The sequence below is a fragment of the Aptenodytes patagonicus genome, chromosome 6, assembly GCF_965638725.1.
Source record: "Aptenodytes patagonicus chromosome 6, bAptPat1.pri.cur, whole genome shotgun sequence".
NCBI classification, from domain to species: Eukaryota; Metazoa; Chordata; class Aves; order Sphenisciformes; family Spheniscidae; genus Aptenodytes; species Aptenodytes patagonicus.
In genome coordinates this window covers 18,063,131-18,087,967 of record NC_134954.1, presented here as the reverse complement: position 1 = coordinate 18,087,967, position 24,837 = coordinate 18,063,131, and the positions used below count along the sequence as shown (strand labels likewise).

At 40.3% G+C, this 24,837-nt stretch overlaps 1 protein-coding gene across 1 annotated transcript in view; it reads left to right on the top strand.

The window, feature by feature from the left end:
* Positions 1 to 24,837, top strand: part of FNDC3B (fibronectin type III domain containing 3B) — a 218,161-nt gene that overhangs the window by 82,392 nt on the left and 110,932 nt on the right. Inside the window, exon 4 of the mRNA XM_076341361.1 lies at positions 21,190 to 21,266. Coding sequence (XP_076197476.1) covers positions 21,190 to 21,266 — 77 coding nt within the window. The remainder of the gene's footprint in view (positions 1 to 21,189; positions 21,267 to 24,837) is intronic.

The window sequence follows — 24,837 nt, the reverse complement described above, 5'->3', positions numbered from 1 at the left end:
GAGCGGGTTGGAGTGTGGTTTTCCATTCCAGTTACAGCTGATCTACTTCTGTCCATAAATATTCAAAAATTCCATTCAATAATATTTTTAAGTGCTTTCCACCTAGCAGTATTGTGAGTTTTGTGTTCTCAAACTCATAATTTAGCAAGTCAAATTCAGACATCTACCCAGAATTGTCTGCAAGCCTGCAGATTAAATTAAGGTGTAATGATCTAGCAGAAGCTCTTGCTGCATGCTGCTGAGGCACCTTCCCAGTGCATTGCTGAGTCACTTTGACGAGCAAGTTGCATTTGGTAAGTGATGGCTTCTCTGTGTTCTTCTGCCCTGTGGAGGCTGGTACTCTTTGCAATTACAATTGGAAGGTGAATTGGAAGAAAGTTTCCAAAGCTTCACCAAACATCTCATGCTTTTCAAGAGAAGATACCATTCTTTTAACCAAACTGAGCTGATTTATGGTTTACATCTCAAAGATGTAGACCTAGGGATGGAGTTCAGTCCTGTGTGCCACTTGACTCCCCAGGGCTTGTTCACATCTTCTGCAAAGGAGTAAGTTTCACTGTGTGTATAAAACTTGGCTTGTTGACACAGCTTTGCTTTGAGGTCTAGGTTACTGGTAGAAAACTGCATGTAAAAAGCATGGCCTTGTGCTCTGCTCTTCGGAGGTGATCTAGTTTTGCACAGCAGCGTGTGTAAAGTGTGTGTGACTTCATGTATGCAGCTCAAACACTGGAATGGTAAAACCAAACTTGGATGAATGCTTCAGTGCCTATGTGCAAAGGGAGCACTTGGACTTCCTGATTTAATGCTGTATTTCTGTCACTAGTATTTTTAAGCTACACACAGTACATGTAACTCCATACTTGCGAGATACTATGTGTGCCCTTGTGAGTCGCTCAGGTTTCTAAAGTGAGAATTACATGTGTTAAGCATCTTGCTGGATCAGGCTAATTGTATGTATGTAAGTAGATTGACAGGTTCACTTAGCATGCTAAAAATAATGAGGCTCCCTCAATTTATTCAGCAGGAAACTTGATACTCCTTTTCGAAAGAAGGGCAGTGATTTTGTTTAAAGAAGAAATGTGATGGCGTGTTATTACTTGTGGGTATATTTTTACAAGTCTGTGTTGTGGAGCTTGCAACAGCTTTCTTTAGATCACTTACCTTCTAGTGCCTGAATAAGGGATGTATGTGCTGTCTTGGGTTCTGTATTGGAATTCCCCCAAATAAATTTCATCTAGTAATTTCAAACAATGTATGGTATCTTTCCTGCTTTGAATGTTGTTTTCCCATTGTTCATTGTTAAATAGCTTGTGCCTTTAAACCCAGAGCCTGTTTCATCTCAGTGGCAGATGGTCACCTATATATGCCTGGACCACACATCATTTGGTGGCAGTATTCCTATGGTAAAGGACATGGTTTTCTCCTCTACCCTCTCTCTTCTTTTGCGGAGTATTATATATTTTGAGTTTCTGGGCAGTTTTTGAAAGCTGTTGTTTTGGAGATGGGGAAGAAGATAATTGATCTTAGCATGTCCTTTTTAGCCAGGCATGTGGTTTCTAGTCTTACGGTGTATTTTCAAAGATGAGGAACAAGCAGTGTTGAATCCTATACTAGAAATAAGGCTTCAGGTCTAATAACCTGACATCCCTAGGGCCAAAAATGATCACCTGGTGCTGCCACATTTCTCTTTCATGTGCAAAGCTTCTTTCTTAGTTATTAAGCGCAGTAGCACCGAGGTGCAGAAGACAGATAATTTAGGTGCTTGCATATGTATCTAAAGGTCTGCATTTGCCCTAGAATAAGTTCTTACTGTTCAGTGTTCAGGTGTGTTAATCTAGGCTCAATGCCTAGCATAACTTAACATTTGAAGAAGAGGTGAGTAAAATGGGATGGAAAAAGATAGCAGGAAGAGAGGAACTAGGTAACCTTGCTTGTGAGGCAGGCTATTCATGTAGAATAATTTGGATTTTTTTCCCCACCTTTCCCTTATTGCTATGTAGTAGTCTGATGATAAAGGGCTTTTCCCAGAGTTATTTTTTGTTTGAGTTTAATGTCATATGGAGATTAAAGATGTTTGTTTTCTGTTGGCTTAGTAAGTCTAAATCCAGCCTTTGAAGTCAGGTCATTTGAGATTCTTTAGATGAAAAATCAACTCTTTATTTGGTAATCTACCCAACACCCTCAGATTTCAAGCTTAAATAAAATGCTGCCTCTGCTACAAATGATGTCAGTATTGCCTGGGGTTTGTTTAAGCAGAAAGCTGAAGTCAGCTTGAGCAAAACTTGGCAAAAGTGGGATGTTTTATTCACGTGGATGGTTTGAATAATGTCCCAGAGTTTCTGTGGTATAATTTTGTTGCACTTCATGTTTAAAGAGACCCCCACCCCCCTCATTTAGAGAGAGCCCTTTGGTTTGGCTTCATTTTTAGGCTTATGGTGAGTGGTGTATTATTGCAGTGTAAATATAGACTTTTTCCATACATACAAGCTTTCCTAACATTTATGAAGCTCTGCTGAGGGGTGGAGGGCTGTACCTGAGAGACGCAGCGCTGCCAGCGAGCAACCTTGGAAACTGGGAGGCAAATGGAAAAAAAAAAAAATCCCACGAGTTTCAGGGCTCCCACTTATCCTTTTCCTCCTGCTCCTCCTTACTCTGCACGATGCCTTTTGAAGCTTCAGAGAAGGAATTTACCCTCTTCATTGAATGAATGCGTCAAGGAGTTCATTAGAAGGTGCCCCAAACTGTGTGTGCGTGCCTTCGAGTCCTCTCTGCTTCTGCTGGGTCTTTGTTTCCCCTCCCCAACCTCTCCTCCTCCTCCCTTGTGGAGCACTGCCTCCGTCCCCTCTTCAGGTCCTTGCGGTCCCTTTTCCTCAAATATGTCCATCACACTTGCAGAGAGGCTGTATCTCACTCAGCCCAGGCAATGTGGCATTTCTGAGCTCGAGGGATTTGTACTTTTGACAGCTCAATTCTCCAAAGACTGTGCGCGCTGAGTATACTCCAGCTGAAGACTGCGAAAGACAAGTGGACTTTGCTGTTCATAGTTGCTGGAAGCCAACACTGGGCTACGACCTGGAAGCAGAAGCAGATGTCTGATTTAATGCTGCCAAGGTATAATGGAGGAGGAAACCTAGAGATTCATAAACTCGGAGATTTCAAAGCATAATTTTGATTGCTTAATCTGATACCACGTGACGCTTGCCATAGGACCAAGTGTAGTTATGTCAAGCCCGGTGGTTGTTCTTGAACTGGGGTATATCACAGTAGAAAACCCTTCCTGGCTCTAATCTCTGCACTTCCCCCCTCCTCAAATCCCAACAACAGACAAACCACAAAACCAAAAAACCCACCTCCAGCCCAGCTACTAAATGCACTGGGGACAAGCGTCAGACTCGGAACGGGAGGTGGGAGTAAGGTGAGGCAAGGACTATGCCCGTTTGACTTCGTAGCATAACCTAGTGTGTTCAAATAGTGCTTTTCTCATGTAATTTTGTAGTTTGGGTTTTCTTTCTCTTACTGAATCTGCCACTATATGAGTCTATTTGAAGTAGGTTGTTTGATTAAGTATGTAGAAGTTGCAGGTGTCTCTGTTAGGGTTGTGTTAATGAATTCCACAAGTGCAAAATAGCAATTGTTAAGATGGAGCACACATCGGGCAGAGAAAGCTAATTACTTCCATTGATTGCTTGGAGGCCTGGTGCTGTATGTCAGAGTCTCTTTGTATTAGAGAGATTTCTCATTTCCCTGTGGCAGGAGTTGATGTTATAGTCACAGATCAGGATGAAGCCCTGGTTCATTCCTGCAGGGATGCAGCAAGGTGGAGCGAAGGGAAGGGAGTGCAGACGTGAAGATGCAGTCCTCGTGCCTTCACCCCTTCCAGAATGGGAGCTCCTAACCCCCGGCTGATGGGGGGGCTGACAAGTGTGTATAAATATCTCCATCCTTGATTGCAAAACAGATGTGATCAGGAGAGGCAGAAGCTCTGCATACATTTGCAGGTCTAGGGAAGGCTCCCACCACGGGCTCATGGTAGTGTATAAATGCTGAAGCTTGCTATTGCTTTGGCCGAGGGTGGTATTTTAGTTTTTAATATCCACTGCTAACTTGCAGTAACTCTAGTACTTTCCAGTCTGTTTGTCGCTCGGTGATTTTTATTTGTTGCTTTAGAAACATTCAAAAAGCCATAGCATTACGAACCCGGTAAGTATCCAAAGACAGATTTGTAATACTGTCCAAAAGTTTAAGCTACTAAAGATACACTTAAATATAATTCCATGGTATTTCCTCCCTGTTTTTCAGCTTTTGAATATTTTTTTGGATCCAAACCTAATGCTGAGTGGAGGGAGACAGCCTTTTTTTTCAAAGCCTATTGAATTGTGAGCACGGCACAAAGAGGTGTTTGTTCTGGAGCCCTAACCCGATGGGTTGCGAGAGCCCTTGACAAGGGCCCGTGGTGGTCCTTGCTGTGGAGTCACAGGAATGCTGGTGTTTGCAGAGGGGATGGCTGGGCTCACTGTCCAAACAGATCTCTGCTTGCCAACTGGGAACATATTGCAGTCTCTGTGAGGCACTCCATCATGGCTTGAATAGCTCCTCTTGTGCTCAGGCTTTCTGAATGCGAGAGAGAGAGAGAGAAATATTCCTTTCAGCCTTCTGCAATGTCAAAAAAACCTTTAGTGACCGTATGAGAGCATTGCCTTAATGCAGGGGTTCAGAAAGGGAAGGAAGTTAAAAAGAAGGGACAGGATCTTTACCATTTGTTGCTATATTTTTAAACTTTTTTTTTTACAATAAAATGTTGCTCTATCTACTTCTTCTTGAAAAAAAAATTGTAAATGTGTATTTTTAACATACCATTCAGTTTATTTTGAAAAAAAAAGTTTGCTGTCACTAACAAGTTCATCGTAACTCTTTTCTAAGAGACTAAAATAAATACTGCCTGTAAAATAATTCTTTTCATCTTCTAAGCCTTCAGTTGTAGTTTGTAAACATACTTCTGTATTGGAAAATTACCATAGTAGTGCCTGATTCTACAGCAGCATTTTCATGAATTGCTCCGTTACCTGTCCAAGTTCATCTGATGTTAGAGGATTTTATACAAGCTTAACTCTATGCATCTGATACTCAGTTGTATAGTACAGATAACTTGATATGATTTTGGTAAATCAATCTGAAAATCGTAATAAGTAGTATAGTAACTAGAGGCTCTTTGGAGCACAAGTAAAACTTCACCCTTGTTCCTGTCGTGGTTTAACCCCAGCCGGCAACTCAGCACCACACAGCCGCTCGCTCACTCCCCACCGGTGGGATGGGAGAGAGAATCAGAAGAGTAAAAGTGAGAAAACTCGTGGGTTGAAATAAAGGCAGTTTAATAGGTAAAGCAAAAGCCGCGCACCCAAGCAAAGCAAAACAAGGAATTCATTCACTGCTTCCCATCAGCAGGCAGGTGTTCAGCCATCTCCAGGAAAGCAGGGCTCCATCACGCATAATGGTTACTTGGGAAGATGAAACGCCATAACTTCAAACGTCCCCCCTTCCCTCTTCTTCCTACAGCCTTATATGTTGAGCACGATGTCATATGGTGTGGAGTACCCCTTTGGTCAGTTGGGGTCAGCTGTCCCGGCTGTGTCCCCTCCCAACTTCTTGTGCACCCCCAGCCTACTGGCTGGTGGGGTGGGGTGAGAAGCAGAAAAGGCCTTGACTGTGTGTAAGCACTGCTCAGCAGTAACTAAAACATCTCTATATTGTCAGCACTGTTTCCAGGACAAATCCAAAACATAGCCCCATACTAGCTATGAAAATTAACTCTACCCCAGCCAAAACCATCACAGTTCCGTTCTCTCCCCCAAGAACCATTCTTCCATTACCTAACTATATTTCTGTCTAACTTAAATAAACATGGATTATCATTCCTTTAAGTGCATTGCTCATCTGTTTTTGTTTTCAGAGTGCTTCACAAGCAATTTTGCAATTCCAAGGTTAGAGAGCTTTTTACATGGAAGGAAAAGCTGATGTGAAGAATGCGAGTTGCCGGAAATCAAAAATGCATTTTAAAACCAGATGAAAACTGTTGAACTTGCTGAGTTTTTTGCTCAGGACTTTACAGTGTGCATACACTAAGAAATAACAAGAATGTGTTTGTTCCTCAACTTTTGTGTGCCGGAGGGGAAGGAAGGACTTCACTGCTGTCACTGTTTCCATAGTTACAGCTCACTCATTCTCAAGGAAGTATTGACATAAACTGTAGTCAATCATTTATAGCGAGAAAACTTAAAAGAAAAAATTAACCATGTCTGAGTGTTTATAAGCTCTTTGCAATATATTGTAAGTTGTATGTGGAAGTTAATTTATTCTCTGAGGTTTGCATAGCTTACTATGCTATAAGATGCTGATAAAATATCCTGATGTGGTGCACAGTTCTATAAAATACCTGTAAATGGCCCTGGTTAATGCATTCAGTATAGTATATTGCGTTATAAAATACCCATAAGTGCATGATGTTAAGAAACTTCTGTTTATCTTAAAATGGGAAGAGTTAAATTGCAGTAGCAATTTTTACCAGGAAATCCCTTATCTTTTATCATATATATCTTGATAATGAGAGAGCCCAATTTTAAAGCAGAGTAGACTATAAGGAAGTGTTTAGTTATGACCACATCCCACCAAAATCTCTTTTGAACCTGGCCTTTGTAGGAAAAATGGGCTAAGCTTGAAACCTGAGCATGCAAGTTTATGAATTATCCCCATATATCTTGTACCACCAGCTAATAGAGAATTAGACTTGTGGACTCTAGTTGTGGCTTCTGCCTTGCATAGCAGTAGTGCCAGCTATAAAGATGGTAATATCACATATTGTGCAAAGGTGTGGGTTTCTCCATTTGGCATTTCAGAACATAATGTGTTTTTTTTCAGAGGACTCATAGCCAGGGGCAGTACAGCCCAGACTAACCTCCAGAAGGCAACTGGTTCCTATCGGTTGGCCAAGTGTTTGCTGTAGTAGATGCAAGAGGATCCTGGAAAGCGTCTTTAGCTCGTCAGGCCTTTTGAAGTCCTAGTAGTCAGTGGGAGAGGTGGCATGGTAGGTAGCAGATGTGACTTGAAAGCCAGCTTAGTTTTCATAAGTGTCATCAGAGTTTTCACATGAAATATTTTGATTCTGGCTAACTTGTGTTTTCTATAGGAAAACCTTTGTTGGAAAACTTTCAGCTCGCTTGAAAGTTGCTGCTTACTGATTTGACATAGTGATATCCTTTGTTTTGGATGAATGTTAGAAATGTGAACATTTTGCTGTGCATCCAATCACTGTAAACATTGTTTTTCTATATGTATCATTGCATCGTTCAGAACTTCACGTGGTGTGGCTGGAGTATAATCACACAGAATAGATTAAAATCTTTCATGATCACAAATTTATGGGTTAAAATTTCACTGTTCTTCATTTTTCAGAATTATTTATTTTATCTCATGCATGTCAGCCTAAGTGTATATAAATACATGTATATCTGTGCACAGACCATATAGAAATGAGAGAGAGAAAGGAGGTAAATCCTTAAAACATATGGTGTGGAACAATATTTCTACGCTGACACAGCAAAGTTTTTAGAAAAGATAATTTCCCTAATGACAACTATATTCATTAAATGTAACTCAGATGCAGGGCAAAATGCAGAGTGACAAACCACATTTTTTCAGAGAATTCTTTGTTAAGTTGTTTTCTTTCACCGTGGTTCTGGATTGTTATATGACTTAGTGAATCTTAGGTATGGAGGGAGAGTGATTTAGTGGTTAGAGAGCTGAGCATGACTACAATTTATTTCTTTTCCTGATTCTTTAACTTGCTGTTGATGTGGCAGTATCTGATAGTTTCTCTTCTTTGTTGTGCTCCCCTATAAAAGGGGGAATTATAGCTTGCAAGAATAACATATGACAGAGTTTAGAGGTTCCTGAATGCCATTACGTGCAAGGTGTAATTTTTTGTTGCTAAGCTTTCTCCTGACAAATAAATGAGGTAACTGTAATTCTGTTTTGCTAGGCTGTTCCACTAGCTCATATCTGGGGTTCAACATGAAATATTTAACATCGCGTGTTCAGTTTCTCTGGCTAAAAATAATGGCAGGTGGTGGTGTTTGCCTACAAATCAAAGGCCAACTTGCCTTCCAAGGCTGGGGTAACCTGGACATAAAATTCAGAGTCCGGGAGTGTGATACAGAGGGTACGCAACAGAAACTTCAGTGCCTGCCTGGTTTTCAGCAGAAGGAAAGGAGGTGAGGAGCTCATGGTCAAAACGAATTCTTTGTTTTTGGAAAAATCACTGCATTAGGTCTTCAGGGATGCTGCAAATAAAGGCAGGAAGCTTATCGAAGAAAGACATGCCTGTGGCATGAAGTATTTTTTTCTGAATGCATCGTCCTTCTGGGGCAGAAACCCATTTCTGGGTCTGAAATAGAAGCAGCAATCTTAAAAGTGAAATTGAAGTTGAGTAAAACTGCTGTGAGTTTAACATAATGAAGTTAACCTGTTAAACACTCCGAGCAAAAAAAGTAGCTAGTGCATGAGGAGTGTTTCTCCAGGATGCTTTTTTCTGATATTTCCAAAACAGTTGCTGAACATTGTTGCAATCTTAACATTAGAAAGACTTGTGGGAAACAATGCAGTCTTTAACCAGAAAAGGTGATGAGTTGTAATTTCTGTAGACTTCCAAGGAAAATAACAATGTTAATTTTTTTTATATTCTCCAGTGATACTAATTTCTCTAGATTATTTGCTTTTTAGCTGGACCCTATGATGCATGCAAATTTTGGTAATTTCTTGATGGGTAACTGCATGAGCAAATACAGGGGAAAATGGTTGAGTCACGAGCCCAAGACCCATGAGAATAGATCTGAAGCCAGAGTGATGCAGTGTTACAGAAGCAGGGCTTTCTTCAAGCAGTGGAGATACTGAGTCACCAGGACAAATTGTTTTCAGTATTTTTTTTAATTGTGTGCTGGGAGGGCTAACGCACAAACTCATATGACCCAGTGAGTTGTTTTCCTCACTGTTAGACAAATACTGTTAGATGTGTAGCAATACTGACTCCAGGTATTCCTGTCCCTTCATCGCCACTGCCATTGTCAGCAGTGATGCCTGATTGACCAGATCACTGAAATGGTTTAGAAATAAAAAAAGATGCCGTTCACTGCTTGACCTCATAAGCAGTTTGGTTTGGAGCAAGCTGAAGGGGTCAGGAGGGGGTTTGGGTGGAGGAACACATTGTGCTGCAGCCTCTACCAAAGGCAGCATCAGCCTGACCGTGGTGCGAGAGTCCCGGGGGCTTACCTGGAGGCTGGGCGATTGCAACCTCTCCAAGGCAGGGTGTTAGGACAGTATATACTGTGTAGATGTGACAGTCAAATGCATTTTATTTGTTTTAGCTTGTCAACCTTTTATCCTTTCACTAAGCTGGAGGAGCTTTCCAGGGATGGCTTGGGTGGAAGTGAGGAGAAAGAAAAGCAAGAATATGCACATGTGTTTCTTGCTCCTTTTGATAGAGAAGCACTTTTTTGGCCGGTGCAACACACAGATTGCACAGTTGTATCTGCATGCAGTTTCTGGGGCATAGAAATGCCATTCAAACTTAAGAGAGATTTTGAACAGAAGTGATGGTTTCTACCTTAGAACATGAACGTTTGATAATTGTTTAGGTACAGAAATGCTAGGAAGAGTGATTTTCTTTCTTTATTTATTTTTTTAATGCTCAAAAATAATTTAAATGAAACAAGGTGGGTGAGACTTTTGTTTTAATCAGTCAGTTTAAGTGAAGGCTGTTGTGCTCCCCATTTCTGTCTGGGCACACGCAGTCCTTGCCATTGTTAGCACATGCACTCCTGCAGCCACAGGGACCAAAGTTATGACTTACAATTTTCAAAAGGTAAAATTCTATATATTTTTTTAAATAACACACTATATATATTCTTAGCTGCCACTTCCCCACCCTCTCCTTGCTTTGTAAGGAGAAATGCTGTAATAATTGAATTTGGACTTTTCACTTACTCTACCAACTAAGACGTTGGTACTTCAACTCTATCATTGGGATCTAAGAAATTTAAATAATTCAGTAGGTAGTTTTTCAACCTAAGGTTGTTAAGAGGAAATCAAGAGCATTCCTTGAATAGTCGCGAAGTGGCTAAATCCCTTTTCCCCACACCCCACTAGCCTTCTGCAAATTCCAGACCCCGAGGGTGGAGTTGTCATGGCGGGCTCTGTTGTGCCAGGGTAATCCCTCTGGGAACCTTGTCAGCCTGGGAAGGGCCTCCTCAATGGGATTCTTCCAATGCAACTGCACCCATGAAGCCTCCTGAGCGGAGGGAGCCGCGCCAGCCGGTTCTCCTGCAAGGCAGGGCTTTTCTTCCTTTGCTGGGATGGACACACTGAAGACCTGGGAACCACTGAAAGGATAACTTTTTGCTCATATATTTGAAAACTTTTTAATAACCTCTGCATTATACCGAGCTGTATGTTGTTCCCCTAAAAACTCCTCAGCAATAAATACCTGAAGAGTGATGGCCAGTTGGAATGCTTACTCCCTGGAGGATAGGATAATCTCCATCAAACTACACTAAGAATGTTTTGGATAGTAAATCAATTTCACAGTTGCTATAGCCAACAAGAAAATCCCTTTATTGCATTTGAAAATTCAGAATATTTTAGATGTGCTATGGAGAAACTGTCCTAGATCTGTTTGGTTTTTTTCTAATTAGAAGTGTTATTTTAATAATTAGAAAAATTTAGTTAATTATGCAATATTTGTTTCTCATCAGAAGTTAATTGGTATAGAAAGGGAGGAGTCTAATTTTCCCTGCTATGTCATGCGATGTGATTAGGATTGTTTATCTGGGGACACAGGAAAATAAGACTTTCTAGTTTATTTTTTGAAGGCTGTAATGCTGTTATTAGCCTAGAGGCATGTTTTAAAACACAACTCAACTAATGTGCTCCTTGCAGTGGCTCAGCTTAGAAATATGAGAAATGAAGTGAAAACGAGGGGAGAATGACGGGGCCCTTCAAACATAACCTGGTGAGTCACAGCCTTCCTCCTCACCTCCAGTATTTGTAAATGAAAGCAGGCTGTGAAAAAGCAAGTTAGTGCTTTCTCTGGAACAGCCACCTTGTAGTTGAGAGCTACAGAAAGAGTCTGCTGGAGTAGAAGAGGTGAGGAGGAACCAAAGTCAACGTAAGCAGCTTTTTGTGCCTCGCTGGGATTCAGGTGGCTCTGCTGGGCTTTGCGGTGGAATTTGAGCTCCTTCCTTTTGGCTTGGCCTGACTGCACGAGGTTCAGAGTGCAGCAGCAAAGAGAATTGCGGGTCTGTAGACGTGACCTATGAAAAAAGCTTGAAAAATTGGTTTTGTTTGGTCTATGGAAGGGTGGGCTCAAGGGAGATCTGGCAAAGCGAAGGGGGATGGGTTGGGGCTTTCATAAAAGGTTGTTGGAAAGAAAATTATGGAAGGTTCCTCCATCCGCTATCGTGGGTGGAGAATGAACAAGCAAAAATTTTAAAGGAAAGAAATTCAAGTTGAACACATTTCCAATGCAAAGGCAGGTAGGCAATGGAAGACACTAGCTGGGGACTTCGTGCAGCTTTGGTCACTGGAGATGCTGAAGAAAAAACTGGGCAACATCAGTCAGGAGAGGCTCAGGTAGAGCTGGTTCTCCCTGGGGAGGGGAGAGTTGTGCTCCGGCAGCTCCCTGTTTCAGGGAAATATTTTGTTTGTATGCCACACTTGCCGACCCAGAAGAATGATATTCTGGTTGAGGCTTCTCTACTTAAGATGCAGCTTTTTATTTTTTAATTCTTAATGAGCTGCTTCAGGATTACCTGAAGAGATGGCTTTCCCTCTGGTGTGAGCAGAGCTCAGCTGGGGGTCCCCAGGGCTCGCCGAGGGCATCTCTGAGCACTGCACTGGTTGTCACACTTGGAATTTTAGCTTGCGTTTTTTTCCAAGTTACTCTGGTGTAAGTGCAATACTGTTATAAAACTCCCGACAGAGAGACAGAAAATATTAAATATCTTGAAATTTGCTTTTAAGCCTTTGTGAATGGAAAAAAAAATTAAAAAATTGTATATATTTTATATATATAAAATGTGCTTCTACCCTGGGGAGATGGCAGTTAACCACAGCCCCACAAAATAGTCCAGCATGTACCTGGAGTACCAATGGTGGTGATGATTCTCCTTCCCTCCCGGCCCCCACGTGATAAAGTGTGCTTGTTTGTGGCAGGTGGATATTAATTGCTATGTTTTTGATGAGCACATTCAAATAGAGAATTTTAGATGATTCACTGAAGTTCAGATTCCAAACATGTCATGAACAAAACTCGTCAGCCCCTGTCACGATGACTGGTGGCACTGTGTCAGAGCTAGGCAGGCAGTAGGATTAAAGTTTGCTTTAGTTTTCGCTGGCTGGATGATAGTTCTTGCTGTGGGTGGACAGGTGAAGAATAGCCATCACCTAATTGCTGCCTCGTTTGGGGCAGGAGGAAGAGAATGTACTGTGTAACTTTATTGTTGGCTAGGTTTTGGGTCTGTTGCTGATTGTACAGTCCTTTTGGTGTTGCCATGGGAATGCAATAATTATATTATGAATAATTGGAGCATTTTCTTTTGCTGCTGCAGAAAACTGGTGTTGTATAATTATCACTACCTTTAATGGAAGTTGTGCTCAAAGCCGATTGTTTAGCATTTGTTTAAACCCATTGCAGAGAACATAACATTTTGCAAGTGAATGCCATTTTATAAATGTGCCAGAAAGCTAACGCATGCACACGTGCTCCCCAAAAAGCATTTACATCATTAGAATGTGTTGAAGAGCTGTCTCAAAACTGCAAAGGCAAAATAATATCCATAGTTGGAACTTACATCCTTATGATATTCTTGTGGCTTGTTGTTTGTCTTTCTACAAATAAATAACCTATTGATATCAGACAATTAGTGTTGTATTGTATGTAAGTGATAATGCTGTTAATAACTGGTGCAAAACTAAATTTAAAACTAAAACAATTCTCATTTGCTGACATCCATTTCCTCTACAAGTTATTGCAGTGGTTATATAGGTCTGGTGGGAAGCTCAGTTCCAGAGCTGTAGGTGCAGCTGGAGGATGCTAATCCTTCTGTTGCTGTTCAAAGCTTTAGCAGTGTCAAAACTTGATACGTGAGATTTTTTGATTCTAAAATGAAGCCTGATGCTGACAGAGATCTCCCATCGTTTGCACGGGTCGGCAATAGTTAGCTGATGAGTTGCTTCCATTTCTGAATTCAGCTTTATAGTCTCCTTTTCTCTCTTGGAGCCTCCTGCAAAGGACAGGCTGGAGTTTTCTGTGCAACATCTCTTCTGTATCACCTTTCTTGGTAGTGCCGTTCTCTCTGTTCATCCACAGACTTTCTGGCATATTTCTGTCATAGAGGGTTATGCAAAGGAAAAAAAAGTTAGTTGATATGAGGAAGACTTCCTTCCTTCCCCCCGCCCCGAGTATTTTTCTATGTGATAACCTACCGGTCTTTAACAGTCTGAAGTTTTATTCAGGCTTAAGTATTGTTTTATGACCTAAACCCTATTCTGGGTTTGTGTCCAGTTAACGTTCCCACAAGCTTCCTGTGTGACACTGCATTAGGCATTTCATTTCTTTGTCCCACAGTTTCACTTGTGAAGCGAGGAGAATAACAACCCCGCTCCAGCCAGATGTTCTGGGGATGGATTCATGAGTCCTTGTGGTGGCGTAGCGTGGTGCTGGGTCATAGAAATGCTTTTGTGCTCCTGCTTCAGATGTCAGGATGTCATCTTGGGCTAATGTTCATCACGAAATGAATGTCGCTCCAGTTTCAGGTTACTGTGTTGTGGCTTGTGTGCTAATGGATTAATTTCAGATGTTTTCAACATAGTTGGTTGTTCTCTTTGTTTCCAACGTAGTCCTAATTTATTTAACAGTATTTGCCATTCAAGTCAACTGATTTTAGACAGATGTTTGTCTCTTGTGTTTTAGTCTAGACATCTATGATTTACAATCTGTAGCCCATCTGGTGAATTGCCATGGGAGTATGCTTATTGTCAATGCTTGAAGTATTGCAACATACTCTTTGCAAGTGTTTTTGCAGTAGTGGCTGATGAGCCAACCATCAGAAAAGGTTTATTTTAGCAAAAGAATCCAACTTGTTTGTTCAAATTAGGGCAGCAAAATACTCCATTTGTATTCAAAACAACAGCAAAAAAATGTTCCACTCCAAAATGTTGCCCGTAAATTGAAACTCTAGAATAATATATGGGCCTAGTTTAAAAAAAAGAAACAAAAGCCACCTTGGAATGTAGACGAACAGCAAGAGACCTGAAGAATCCATCTTGCCCATCTCCAGTCTCTGTGGCTGAGCAAGTATACTTATCTAACCTTTTCTAAATACTTTAGTGAGTTTTAGATTGTCAAAGTTTCTCATAACGTGTCAGCTTAGTCGTTGCTGCTGCAGATTGCGGTTAGTAGTGCCCTGTCCCTGGGGTAGGATGGCCCTACGCTGCAGGACCAGGTCCTTGTCCCCAGGTGCTCCCTGCTCCCCTTCCAGCCCTGCAGCAGGAGGAGAAGCTGTTAATGCACAAGGGGATGATGTGCCAGGCTGTTAAAGCAGCCTATTGTCCTTGTCTGGACTCTCCTCCACTTGTTAAATTAGTGAAGTGTGATGGATGCAAAATCCAAGGTGCAGGGGGTGGCATGACTGCTCCTCAGTCTTGCAGCTGAGGAGTGGGACAGTTCTTTACACTCTTAGGATAAGTATCTCAAAATGTTTGAAACACCAAATGTTTGATGTTTGGAAATTTATTAATTCATAGTTCTGGAGGGGATAAAAATGAACATTTAACCTAGCTTCCTCTTCAAGTTCAGGTGCAGTAGTACTTCTGAGTAACAACAGCTTGTAGTACCGTGATAGCTTTGGACAGGGCGTGTTCGGTGCAGCTAATATATTTTAGTTCATTTCCTTTTTTGGGGGGTTACTGTATTATTTCTAGAATATGCCCCAAACCAGAACACAACATCTGGGAGACACGCACTGCAAAAGAGCATGCTGCTGGGTAGGAATCTCTTGGTTCTTACATTAAAGCATAGAGTGCTGTTGTTTAACTACAAATTGAATGTATTACACTCCCGCTGTGTAGCAGGTCAAGTAGCAAGCACAGGTAAAACAAACCATTTTCAAAGGTCTTTAGCGTAAACAGCAAAGGTGCTGTCATGTAAATAAGCCAGAAAATGCTCCAGAAGCTGTCTGCTTGATGCATTTGGCACAGATTTATGAGTATTTTGATTTGATGTTTGGTTGAGTGAGTTTGTCTGCACATGTTGAAAACATCAGTCAAACCCAGACTCTAGAATGGATATTATTGTAGGGCCTGTAGCTGTGAGATCCAACATTTACATGAATGTGTAAATCAAATATACATGATTTGCAGTTTAATGTTAATAATGATAATGCACCAAAACTCGGAGAGACCAATGTATTTTTTATAACTGTAATTGTTTTTTAAATGCTTACGACAAATTAACTTGATAATCCGGGATGGGGCGGAGGGTAAAGGACTGTAATAATTTGTGACTTCTAATGTAGTCACAGGATTTAGAAAGGATATTGAAAAAACACAAAGCAGTCATAGAAGTTGTAAAGGAGTTTAAGAAAAGCATTTTACCTACATCGAAAGTGCTTCAGTCTCTACTTTCAAACCCTGTGTTTGCACGTACAGGTTGAGGTAACTGTGTTCAATGGCTAAACCATGGAAGCAGAGGAGACTTCAGGCTGATACTTTTTTTTGATGTTTCATTTGCATTTAAGTAGTCATTTGATGCCAAATCCAAGATAATTTGAAATCCATGGAGCCATTTCTATTAAACTTGAGGGTTTTGGTAACGTTTTTGTACTACTCTTATAAGGTGAAGGAATTACTTCATACTACTGAACTGTGATCTGAATAGTACCTTTAAAGTAGGATGTAAAGTGGTCTGACACACTCGTGTTAGCTTGTGCTAACAAGCACTTTTAGGCTGTGGCTGAAGGGCTAGGAAAAACGCTCGCCACACCTCTGCTGCAAAGGAAGACGAGTGGAAGAATCCAGGATGTTTTTTTGGTTTTGTTTTCCTTGTCATCACCTTGTTTGGTTCGTAAGCTGCTTTGAGAATAACCAAGTGGAGGGAGAAGACACGTGTGCCTGACAGCGACAGGGAGCCTGTTTGGACTTAATTCATTGAGGAAATTGTTCCGGAACAGCTGCTCATCCATGTGAAAATGCAAACCCTTGGGTCCCAGCCAAGGTCAGCAAGCCCTGGGTCACTAGTTTTAGAAAAGCAGGCCAATTTGCCCTTTAATTATCTTTCCTTTTCGTTCGGTCACACCTCTTGCTCCATAGATTTACTACTTGAGAAGCGCCCTGTGTGAAAGATGTGATACCAGTTTTGTTGTGAATCAGAGGGAGGCATAATATTTTTTCATGGATTACTTATAACTGTTAAGCTTTATAAAATATAATGCGTTTACCTGGCTGGATTTAATTTTCTACTTAGCTAGTGCAGTAGGTTCTTGTCATTAAAATGTACAGGATTCTTAAATTTCGAAGCAAAGTGCCCAAATCACTAAATTTCATATTGTTTCTCTGCAAATGTAGGTACTATGGTGTGAAATGGTAAGTCTGTATGTGTTAGCTAGAAACAGAGCTGAGAAATTCCTGAACTTCAGAGAGTTTTCAGTAACTGGTCTCCGAATGGGAACTTTTTAACGAAGCCTGGTAGGGTTTGCTCTTAGTAATAAGCTGTACAAAATGGTTAGTAGAAACACGGAGTAAAACATATGACTATGTGCTGGAGCTGGATGTGAAAAATATTCTACAGTGGACATAAGTTAGTAATGAAGAGAGAAAAGCAATGCTCTATAAGCACTAAGGAAAGGAAAATAGTGTAGGAAAATTACTTCTTTGCCCTATAATGCTATGTGGAAAGAGAGAAATAGGAACGATGCATTGCTATAGCTGGAGGAACTGAAATGCTGGATTTTGGCTTCTATAATTTAAGGAAAAAACCTAATTAAAATAAAGCAATCTTTAATGCATACATAAAAGGTCACGCAGGAACAAGAAGAAAGCATACTTATTCCAAAACTGGCTTTATACAAGAATTTTGAAAGTGTCATGGATTGCAACTGAGGCTATAATTAGCCTTGAAAACCTTGGGACAGAAGTTTCTCAAGTAGATTGTGACATTCCTGAAGGAATAAAAATGGCTAGAAGAACTACAAATCTCTGTGACAGAAGCATCCTCTTGGCAGGGGAAGTGAGAGACAGAGATGGGAGACTTGCTTTAATCTGCAGCTTCACACAATAAACCATGATACAAGAAGGAATAGAATAATTGTTGTTATTTTTGTTAGACTACGTGTGCACATTTTTTTTAAAAAGGCAATAGATTTGCAAAACCTTTTTGGTCAGCTAAAATGGTTAAAATAATTAGCTTCCACACCATCAGAGGCGTGACAGAGCAGCACAAAAGAGGGACCATGTGGCTTGGAAGAGGAGGACAGGCTCTTACTGGGGTGTCAAGCTGTTAACTAGCTCTGCCACAATATGAGACTGAGTTGCTTCTTTTATTGTCCCTTAATTATTAACATGTGTTAGAAATATGAAAACTTTGTGCTCTTGCAGCTAGGGACAAGTGTGGTTTGTCACCTGCCTGGCTGATGGACTTCGGTGCCTTCAGCCTGGTGGCTCCTCTGCTTTTCCTCTTATTTCAGCGGAGGGGGATTCATTACCCTGCACCTGCATTTTGGATGGAGCCAGCCCCAGCATTCTGGGGCAGCCCTCCAGAAGCTTATGGAGGTGCTCTGTATTTACGGTGTTGGAGCTCGGGGTGGAATTTGGCCTCTTGCTTTGTCAGCAGAGGTGGCCAAAGCTCTTCTGGCTTGGTTTCATTATGAACTCAGGAGACAGCCTTGGTCTGTTAACAGGTTTGAAAAGTATTAAAGCGAGCTCATTTCAGCATACAGCATCCATGTTAGAATGGACTGACTTTTTCTCATTTTAATTAAATTTTGTATTGAACCATGAGCTTCAATTAAAACTTGCAAGGTTCTAATTCCCTAGAGGACACATTACTTATATCCATCCTGTGGTTACAAGCAACTGAGGAACATCGTTCTCTAAATGTCTACTTTTTAACAGTTCAAAAACATTTGACACAACTAAAAAGGATTAAAAAAACTCAACAAAACCCTCCACCCAAAAGGTATGGTTTTGTTTTAGTGTTAATTGGGGAATGGTTTCACTGCAAGAACAGTCTTTAATAATTCTTGGGACTCATCGTGCTGTAGAGGTGGGGGTCTGTATTTTACTTCTGCTTGAAGTTGTTTTGATACCGTTGATGAGAGAGATGAAATAATGTATGCTAAAGTAATTTGGCTAGCCTTGAAATCAAAGTGCTGGAAACAAAATCTAGCTGCAAATCATTAGGCTGTCATTCTTTTAAAACCTTTTATCCAAATGACTTTAACAGTTTGTGGGTCATACACAAGGTTAAGAATCATCTTGCACAGTGCACGTTTTGATGATAAAACACAGTATTATTTTTTTTTTATTGGAATGGAAGTGTTACAGTCAACAGTATCAGTATGGGATTTTGATTTCTTCCTGCAAGTAGATCGCTACTCCATGTGAGCAATTGGCACAAGGTTTAGAAGGACAGATATGAGGCATGCTGAGCGAAGTGTTTCTCATTTGTTGTATAGAGACTATCTGGTCTGTATGTAGAAACTCCAAAACTGTTCCATTTTTAAATTTATTTCCAAGTCAGAGTACCTATTTTTGAGATATAGTCGTATTGGCCCTAGCCAGTCTAAGTAGATAGCATTTTGGTGGGGGGCTGAAACAGGTTAAACATTAAAGCTTTGTTCTATTAAGCAACATTTACGTGTAACATTTAAATTATTGTCTACTTAAATGGTGGGCTCAGGATTTTTGATTTTATAACGACTTTTTTTCTCGCAGTTTTTCAGGTTTGAGAAATCACTGACAAGGAATGAGTCGCATAACAATGTTAACTATTCATTTTGCCTAATCTCAGGCATGTTCCATCCTGAAGAACTGAACAACATTTGATAATCCAGTGCGGATTGAATCCCCCAAAAAGTATCATTGTGTGTTTACCGGTATTGGCAGTTACGTATAGATATACTGTCCAACTTACTGTGGAGTGAAACTTGGCAGTGTATATAGACCCAAGTAGATTCAGAGAGAAATAAAAAACCATATTCCTCAAAAGAAATCTGCAGAGATTTTTTTGATAGGGAAAACACATTTACTCAATTCTTCTGTAAAGTTCCTTCTGAACCAATTTTCACTTCATATTTTTGATGGGTTTAAATAGAGCCATTTAGATGCAACTCCCTCCCAATAATTGCTTATTGTTCATGCTGAATATTTTTTCCATTCACACTAAAATTGTTGACTAACTGGGCAGGCAAATAATGTTGAAAGGGCTATAGAGTAAGGTGCGGGGGGAACCCATATGAGCTGAATAAGAAGGAGAAGTAATAATGACTTTTTTTTCTTACTAGAGCTGTAGTATAGGTAAAGTTCCCTACATAGTTAAGTATAGGGAAGTATGAAGAGCAGCAGAACCACACACGTAAAATGACTTCTTTTAGTTTAAACTTCGGAGTTTCCATATGCTTAGTACACTTGATGATAAATTACCATATTTCAAATCTAGATGTGACTAGTAAAAACCAAATGTGCTGATTAGACTATAAATAACTGGATAGAGAAAACGAACCAACATCAGAGGAGATATGAATAACTCGGACGGATTCCTGTGTGTAACTTGGATTTTGAGAGGTTGGGAAGTCCTGCTTACTGTACGATAAGCAGCCTGAGGAATATAAAAATGTAGACGGACAGGGACTTTTTGATAATTTAAGACGGACTGGTTTTGCTGATATCAGACAACAGACTGTGGCTCAACTTTGTTGTTGGGGGTTTCATTAGATTTGTCTAAACTTTAGGAGCAGTCACTCCTAAAGGCCATTACATCCCATCTGTGCTTGAAGTCTTTCATATGTTTTAGTGTTTAGCTTTCTTACCTGGAATGTGATACGGTTTGGAGATGTTAGATGGCTTCTCCATCAGAGAAGGTTATAAAGTTATCTTTTGTATTGTTAGTCAAAGCTAAAATTCAATTCGCAATAACAAGGAGTAGAGTTCTCTCTGAGCTCTTCTCAAGAGTTTGACCATGACTATTTTCTTAGCCCATGGCAAATGGGCTAACTAACAGGTTGGTGTAAATGTTTTAATATGTAATAAGGAAGTAATGAAATGAATTTTTCTTTTTCAAAGTCGTAAACTCTCATTGCAAACATCTGTCTGATGTTTGGGGGGTTCATTTTTTTGACTGCTTTGTGTGATGTTTCCGATTTTAATGGCTGAATCAATGAGCAATTGAGCCAACTATTTCCATTTTATCTAGGTGCTTTCTTTTAGCTGTGAGACTGTTTGCAAAAGTTGAATGGTTATGGCACTTGCTTTGTTATACTTGTACTCAGTGCCTCAAAATGGACCTTGCATGTTCAGGGCTGGATTTCGGAGTGGAAACCATAAGCTTCTTGCTTGTATAACCACATTCCAAGGTTAGTCTGAATAGCTGAGATAATGAATTTGGTCTTTGTGCATTCTTAAATAGATAGATAGTTTTTCACATATGTGGGGTTTTTTTTGCTACAATTGGACGCTTTCCTTGGGAGCTGCCTAATTCCAGGCTGCACAGTTTCTGCTTTGTTCTCTGCTCCCATGTCTTTGACAAGAATAACTTAACCAGATTTCAATACAGGAATTGTGGGCTGCTAAAGGACATATTGTGTTACTGCTTAATGCTGTATAAGTTGATCAGTGGGTAATATAAAGTCTATGTTTTCGCTGTTCTATGATGAAAATATTATTTTAATGGAATATATGGTAAAGTCATTGAACAATGATCTTATTCTCAGAATGATGGCACAAGGCGTTTTCCATATACCAGAAATTAGTGGAGCTGCTCATTTTGTTATTGCAGGCTTCAAAAATAAAGCTATTTTTAGCCTTTTCTAAGCAATTGTGCAATTTTTTTTAACTGAAAGAACTAATATCTTATTTCTCTTTTTCTGTTAGGACCAGCAGAGGTTCCCATGATGTCACCCAATGGATCCATTCCCCCTATTCATGTGCCTCCCGGTTATATCTCACAGGTATGCTTCTTGAAGAATTGAAATGTATATAAAAGCAATAGCATTGATCCATATAGAGAAGTCTACTTGGTTGAAGCTTAATTTAGAAATATTAATGAAAATGGTAATACACATTTTCATACTCCTTTACTGACAGTACACACACGTTTGCACAAGTGAGCATGCATGTGCACCTTCACACACTGATATGTATACCAGTTTGTAGGGTTTTTTTAACACTAGCAAAAGCTATGCATACAGATTGAGCATCTCCCTTTGTGAGAGGGAGAGAAGTCCACGTTGTTAGATGATGCCTTAAGTTCCACTGTGACAGTCAGAAGGGGTAGGAGACTGGTGGAATTGGGAGAAGGAGCCACTGTAGCTATAAAATATGCTTTTGATCCTCAGTATCTTCCCAGAAGAAATCCTGCAGCATATCAAGAACTGGGGTTTTGTTTTGTTTTCAAGAATAAATGTGATTTAATTATCTATTTATGGAAAAAATGGAAAAAGCTTTTCACAAAGCTGTTAGGTTTTGGAACTCTTGAACAGCTACTGCTCTTCTGTGTAAATAACCACTAAGATTATCAGATTGTTAGTGTTCCTTCCATCTTCTGCAAAGCTTAGACTCTTTCTGAAGTAAGGAAGAAAAAAAGAAAAAGGAAAAAAAAGAAAGGTTGATGTAAGGCAGAATAGCTGTGAACAATACAATAAATCCAGTAATTTCACCACTTTCATTGAGACCTGGGCTGGACTGAAAGCTTCATTAAAAAGTATACAAAGTATTTCAAATATCCTTGATGAACAGCATAAGAACTCTTGATGCATATATTTTGGCATCTTGTTAAGCAGGAAATAGATGATGTCCTGGAATCCCTTCCCCTCCCCAGGAAACATGTGAGCCTGTGTAATTCTAAAAAATTGTGGATGGCGTCATGCTTAAATCCCACAAAATACTGCAATCGCTCTGTGGTATTTTAACTTCTGAACAGAGTGAAAACATGCCTCAAGTACTGGGGACATTGTTAGCTAGGCGAGGAGAGAGGGCACGGCAGGGTGGTCCAGCTTCCTCCTTTTCCTCAAGCATCCCAAGGTGGATGGTTGGGATGCGCTTTGAGAGAGCATTTGCAGTGCTGTTTAATATTCTTCATGTGCTCACCTAATTTAATAAACTGACCCATACCACGCAGAGGAATTTTTTAAAGATTTACTCTTTCTTTGAAATAACTTTAACACCTTTTTATTATTAAAATATTTATACTTCTCAGCCCCTGTACTGAGATAAATGGTTGGGTATAATTGAAATGCTTTCCAAACCAGAGTGATGAAAATGTTCCAGTTGTATCTCTCTCTGAACCCAGTTCCTCTTTAATGCTTTTTGTGGGGCACCATAGTAATTCCACTAAAGAAGCCTTTAAGTAGCTTCTTAACAAAAAAACCCCACAAACCAAAACCCAAACCCAAAACCCTCTTCTGAAGAAATTTTTCCAAGGAGCTGGAAATACGTTGTAAAGTTTTAGGGGAAAACTCTGTATTCAGTGCTTTTCGGCAGCAGAATTTGTGTTCTGCTGTGTGACGAGCGAGCCTCTTGCCTTTCAGGCTGCTTCATATTAATTAGTAGTTGGAAGTGTGTAGTAATCAAATTAGTTCTTACTGTAATAAATGTCCCTGCCTTATATGCTCTTGCTTTTGTCTGTTGTCTCATAGTTAAAAACTCTTACTTTATGATAAACAGTGAGAACACAACTTAAATTTAGAATGGCAAGGGAAAGGCCATAAAGCAAATTAATGCATTCTGAGATATGAAAAAACATATTTGCTTTTTTGTTTGATTTGTCCCCAAAGTGTACATCTAAGAGTCAGGCAGAAAGCAGATACCTCTGCGGAGAAGTAACGGTGGCTATTAAAAAAGGCATGAAATCTTTTTTCCATTTTGTTATGCCAAGCCTGTTGGAGCTGTGAGTATTAGCCTTAAATATTACATTAGTTATCTAGTGATCGCAACCCTGGATTAAAATGATGCTTCATTACCTCTTTGGTATTGTGAAAATGATCAGCAAAAAATTGGCAGGAGGTTGCGTGCCCTGCAAGATCAGCTCCAGTGGAAGCAGAGGAAAAGTAGTTAGACGCTGTTTCTAGTCTTCAAGGACCATATTAGTAGTCATGACTAGCAGCTGGGTTTGTTGATGTTAAGGAGATGTTCCCAATGATGAGGCTTAGCCAGGGTCGGAAAAAATCCAGGGAAATAATAGAAAACAAATACACACCACCAGTTCAGATCTTCCATGCTATGGTTTTACTTTCAAAGACTGGTTCAATACAGCCAGTTATTTTGCATTTTCTTTTCAAAGAAGTTCATATCATGGCAGATATGAACTATCAGATCAGAGTTCATGTCTCCGCAATTCTTTGTTGGTTAAGGGTTAGTTAAATATAAAAGAGAAAAAAAGTTCCTTGCTGTGCTCTTGGTGGACAATATTGCTATTGTGAAAGTTAGTTGTGGAAGGTGGCATGGTAGAGAAATTTATATTAAATGCTTGCGAAGTCAACAGTTTTGGTTGCAACTGTTGGACGTTGAAGGAGAAGAAGGGAGCAGCTCCTACGACTTGTCAGGAGCCGGTCACAAGCTGTTAATGCCCATTCCAGTTCTGAGCTGTGGATTGAGCTGCTTCCCTGCCACGAGTCCCGCGGAGCAGGCTGGGACCATGCCCTCTGCTGGGATGGCCACCAGAGGCTATGTGCCCTTGGGGTCTGTGGCCCAATGCCTCCTCCTGGCTCCCAGAGCACTCTGGCTCCCTGGTGTCAGCATAATCTGAAGATTAAAGGTCATGATTTGGGTGCCAAGCTATTAAATTTGGGGGCATCCTCATGGGTTGTTTTTTCTGCTTGTCATAGTGTATGTTTGGGAGGAGGGAAAGGAGGATTTGGGGTGTTCTTATGAGAAGAACTAGAACAATGGAAATATCAAAAAGCACGGTCATGAACTTGTTTGCTTAGGGCTATTGGCTGAGGACTGCTCTCTCTGAAATAAATCTGGAGTGATTCCACTGGAATTTAAGGAATTACTCATGTGTAGTTGGACGTGAAAATTTGGCATGAAACTTCACTTTTGATTTTATTTACAGAGTTGTTAATATGTGGTCTCTGCCACAGATATTTTAAGGCTAAAGGACTGATTTACTGGTTGGAGCATGAAGTATGCATAGAGCTAATAAGACTCCTTTTGTCAGGAGGTAACGTTGGGGTCATGTAGTCTGAACTATGCAACTCAAGCCATGGTCCTGCAGTTCAGTATTCCTGCATCAAGCACATAGCATTTGACAGAATTAGAGTGTAACTTCTAGAAAGAGGAAAATCTTTAAATGACACTTAAAGTGGTAGAAAATCCATCACATCCTTGGGAATCAGGATTTTGGTCTTGGGTACATCCTCTATCCTAAGAGAGGTGTTCTCCAAAGTCATGCTTGGCTAGCATAAGCTTTTAGCCACAGACTCTGTTTTTGTATGGCTTACTGGTCACAGAGCTTCTCTGTGTGTTTTGTAGACTGTGATCGATTGAGTCATCCTTTAACAGGATGATCCTCCCCAATGC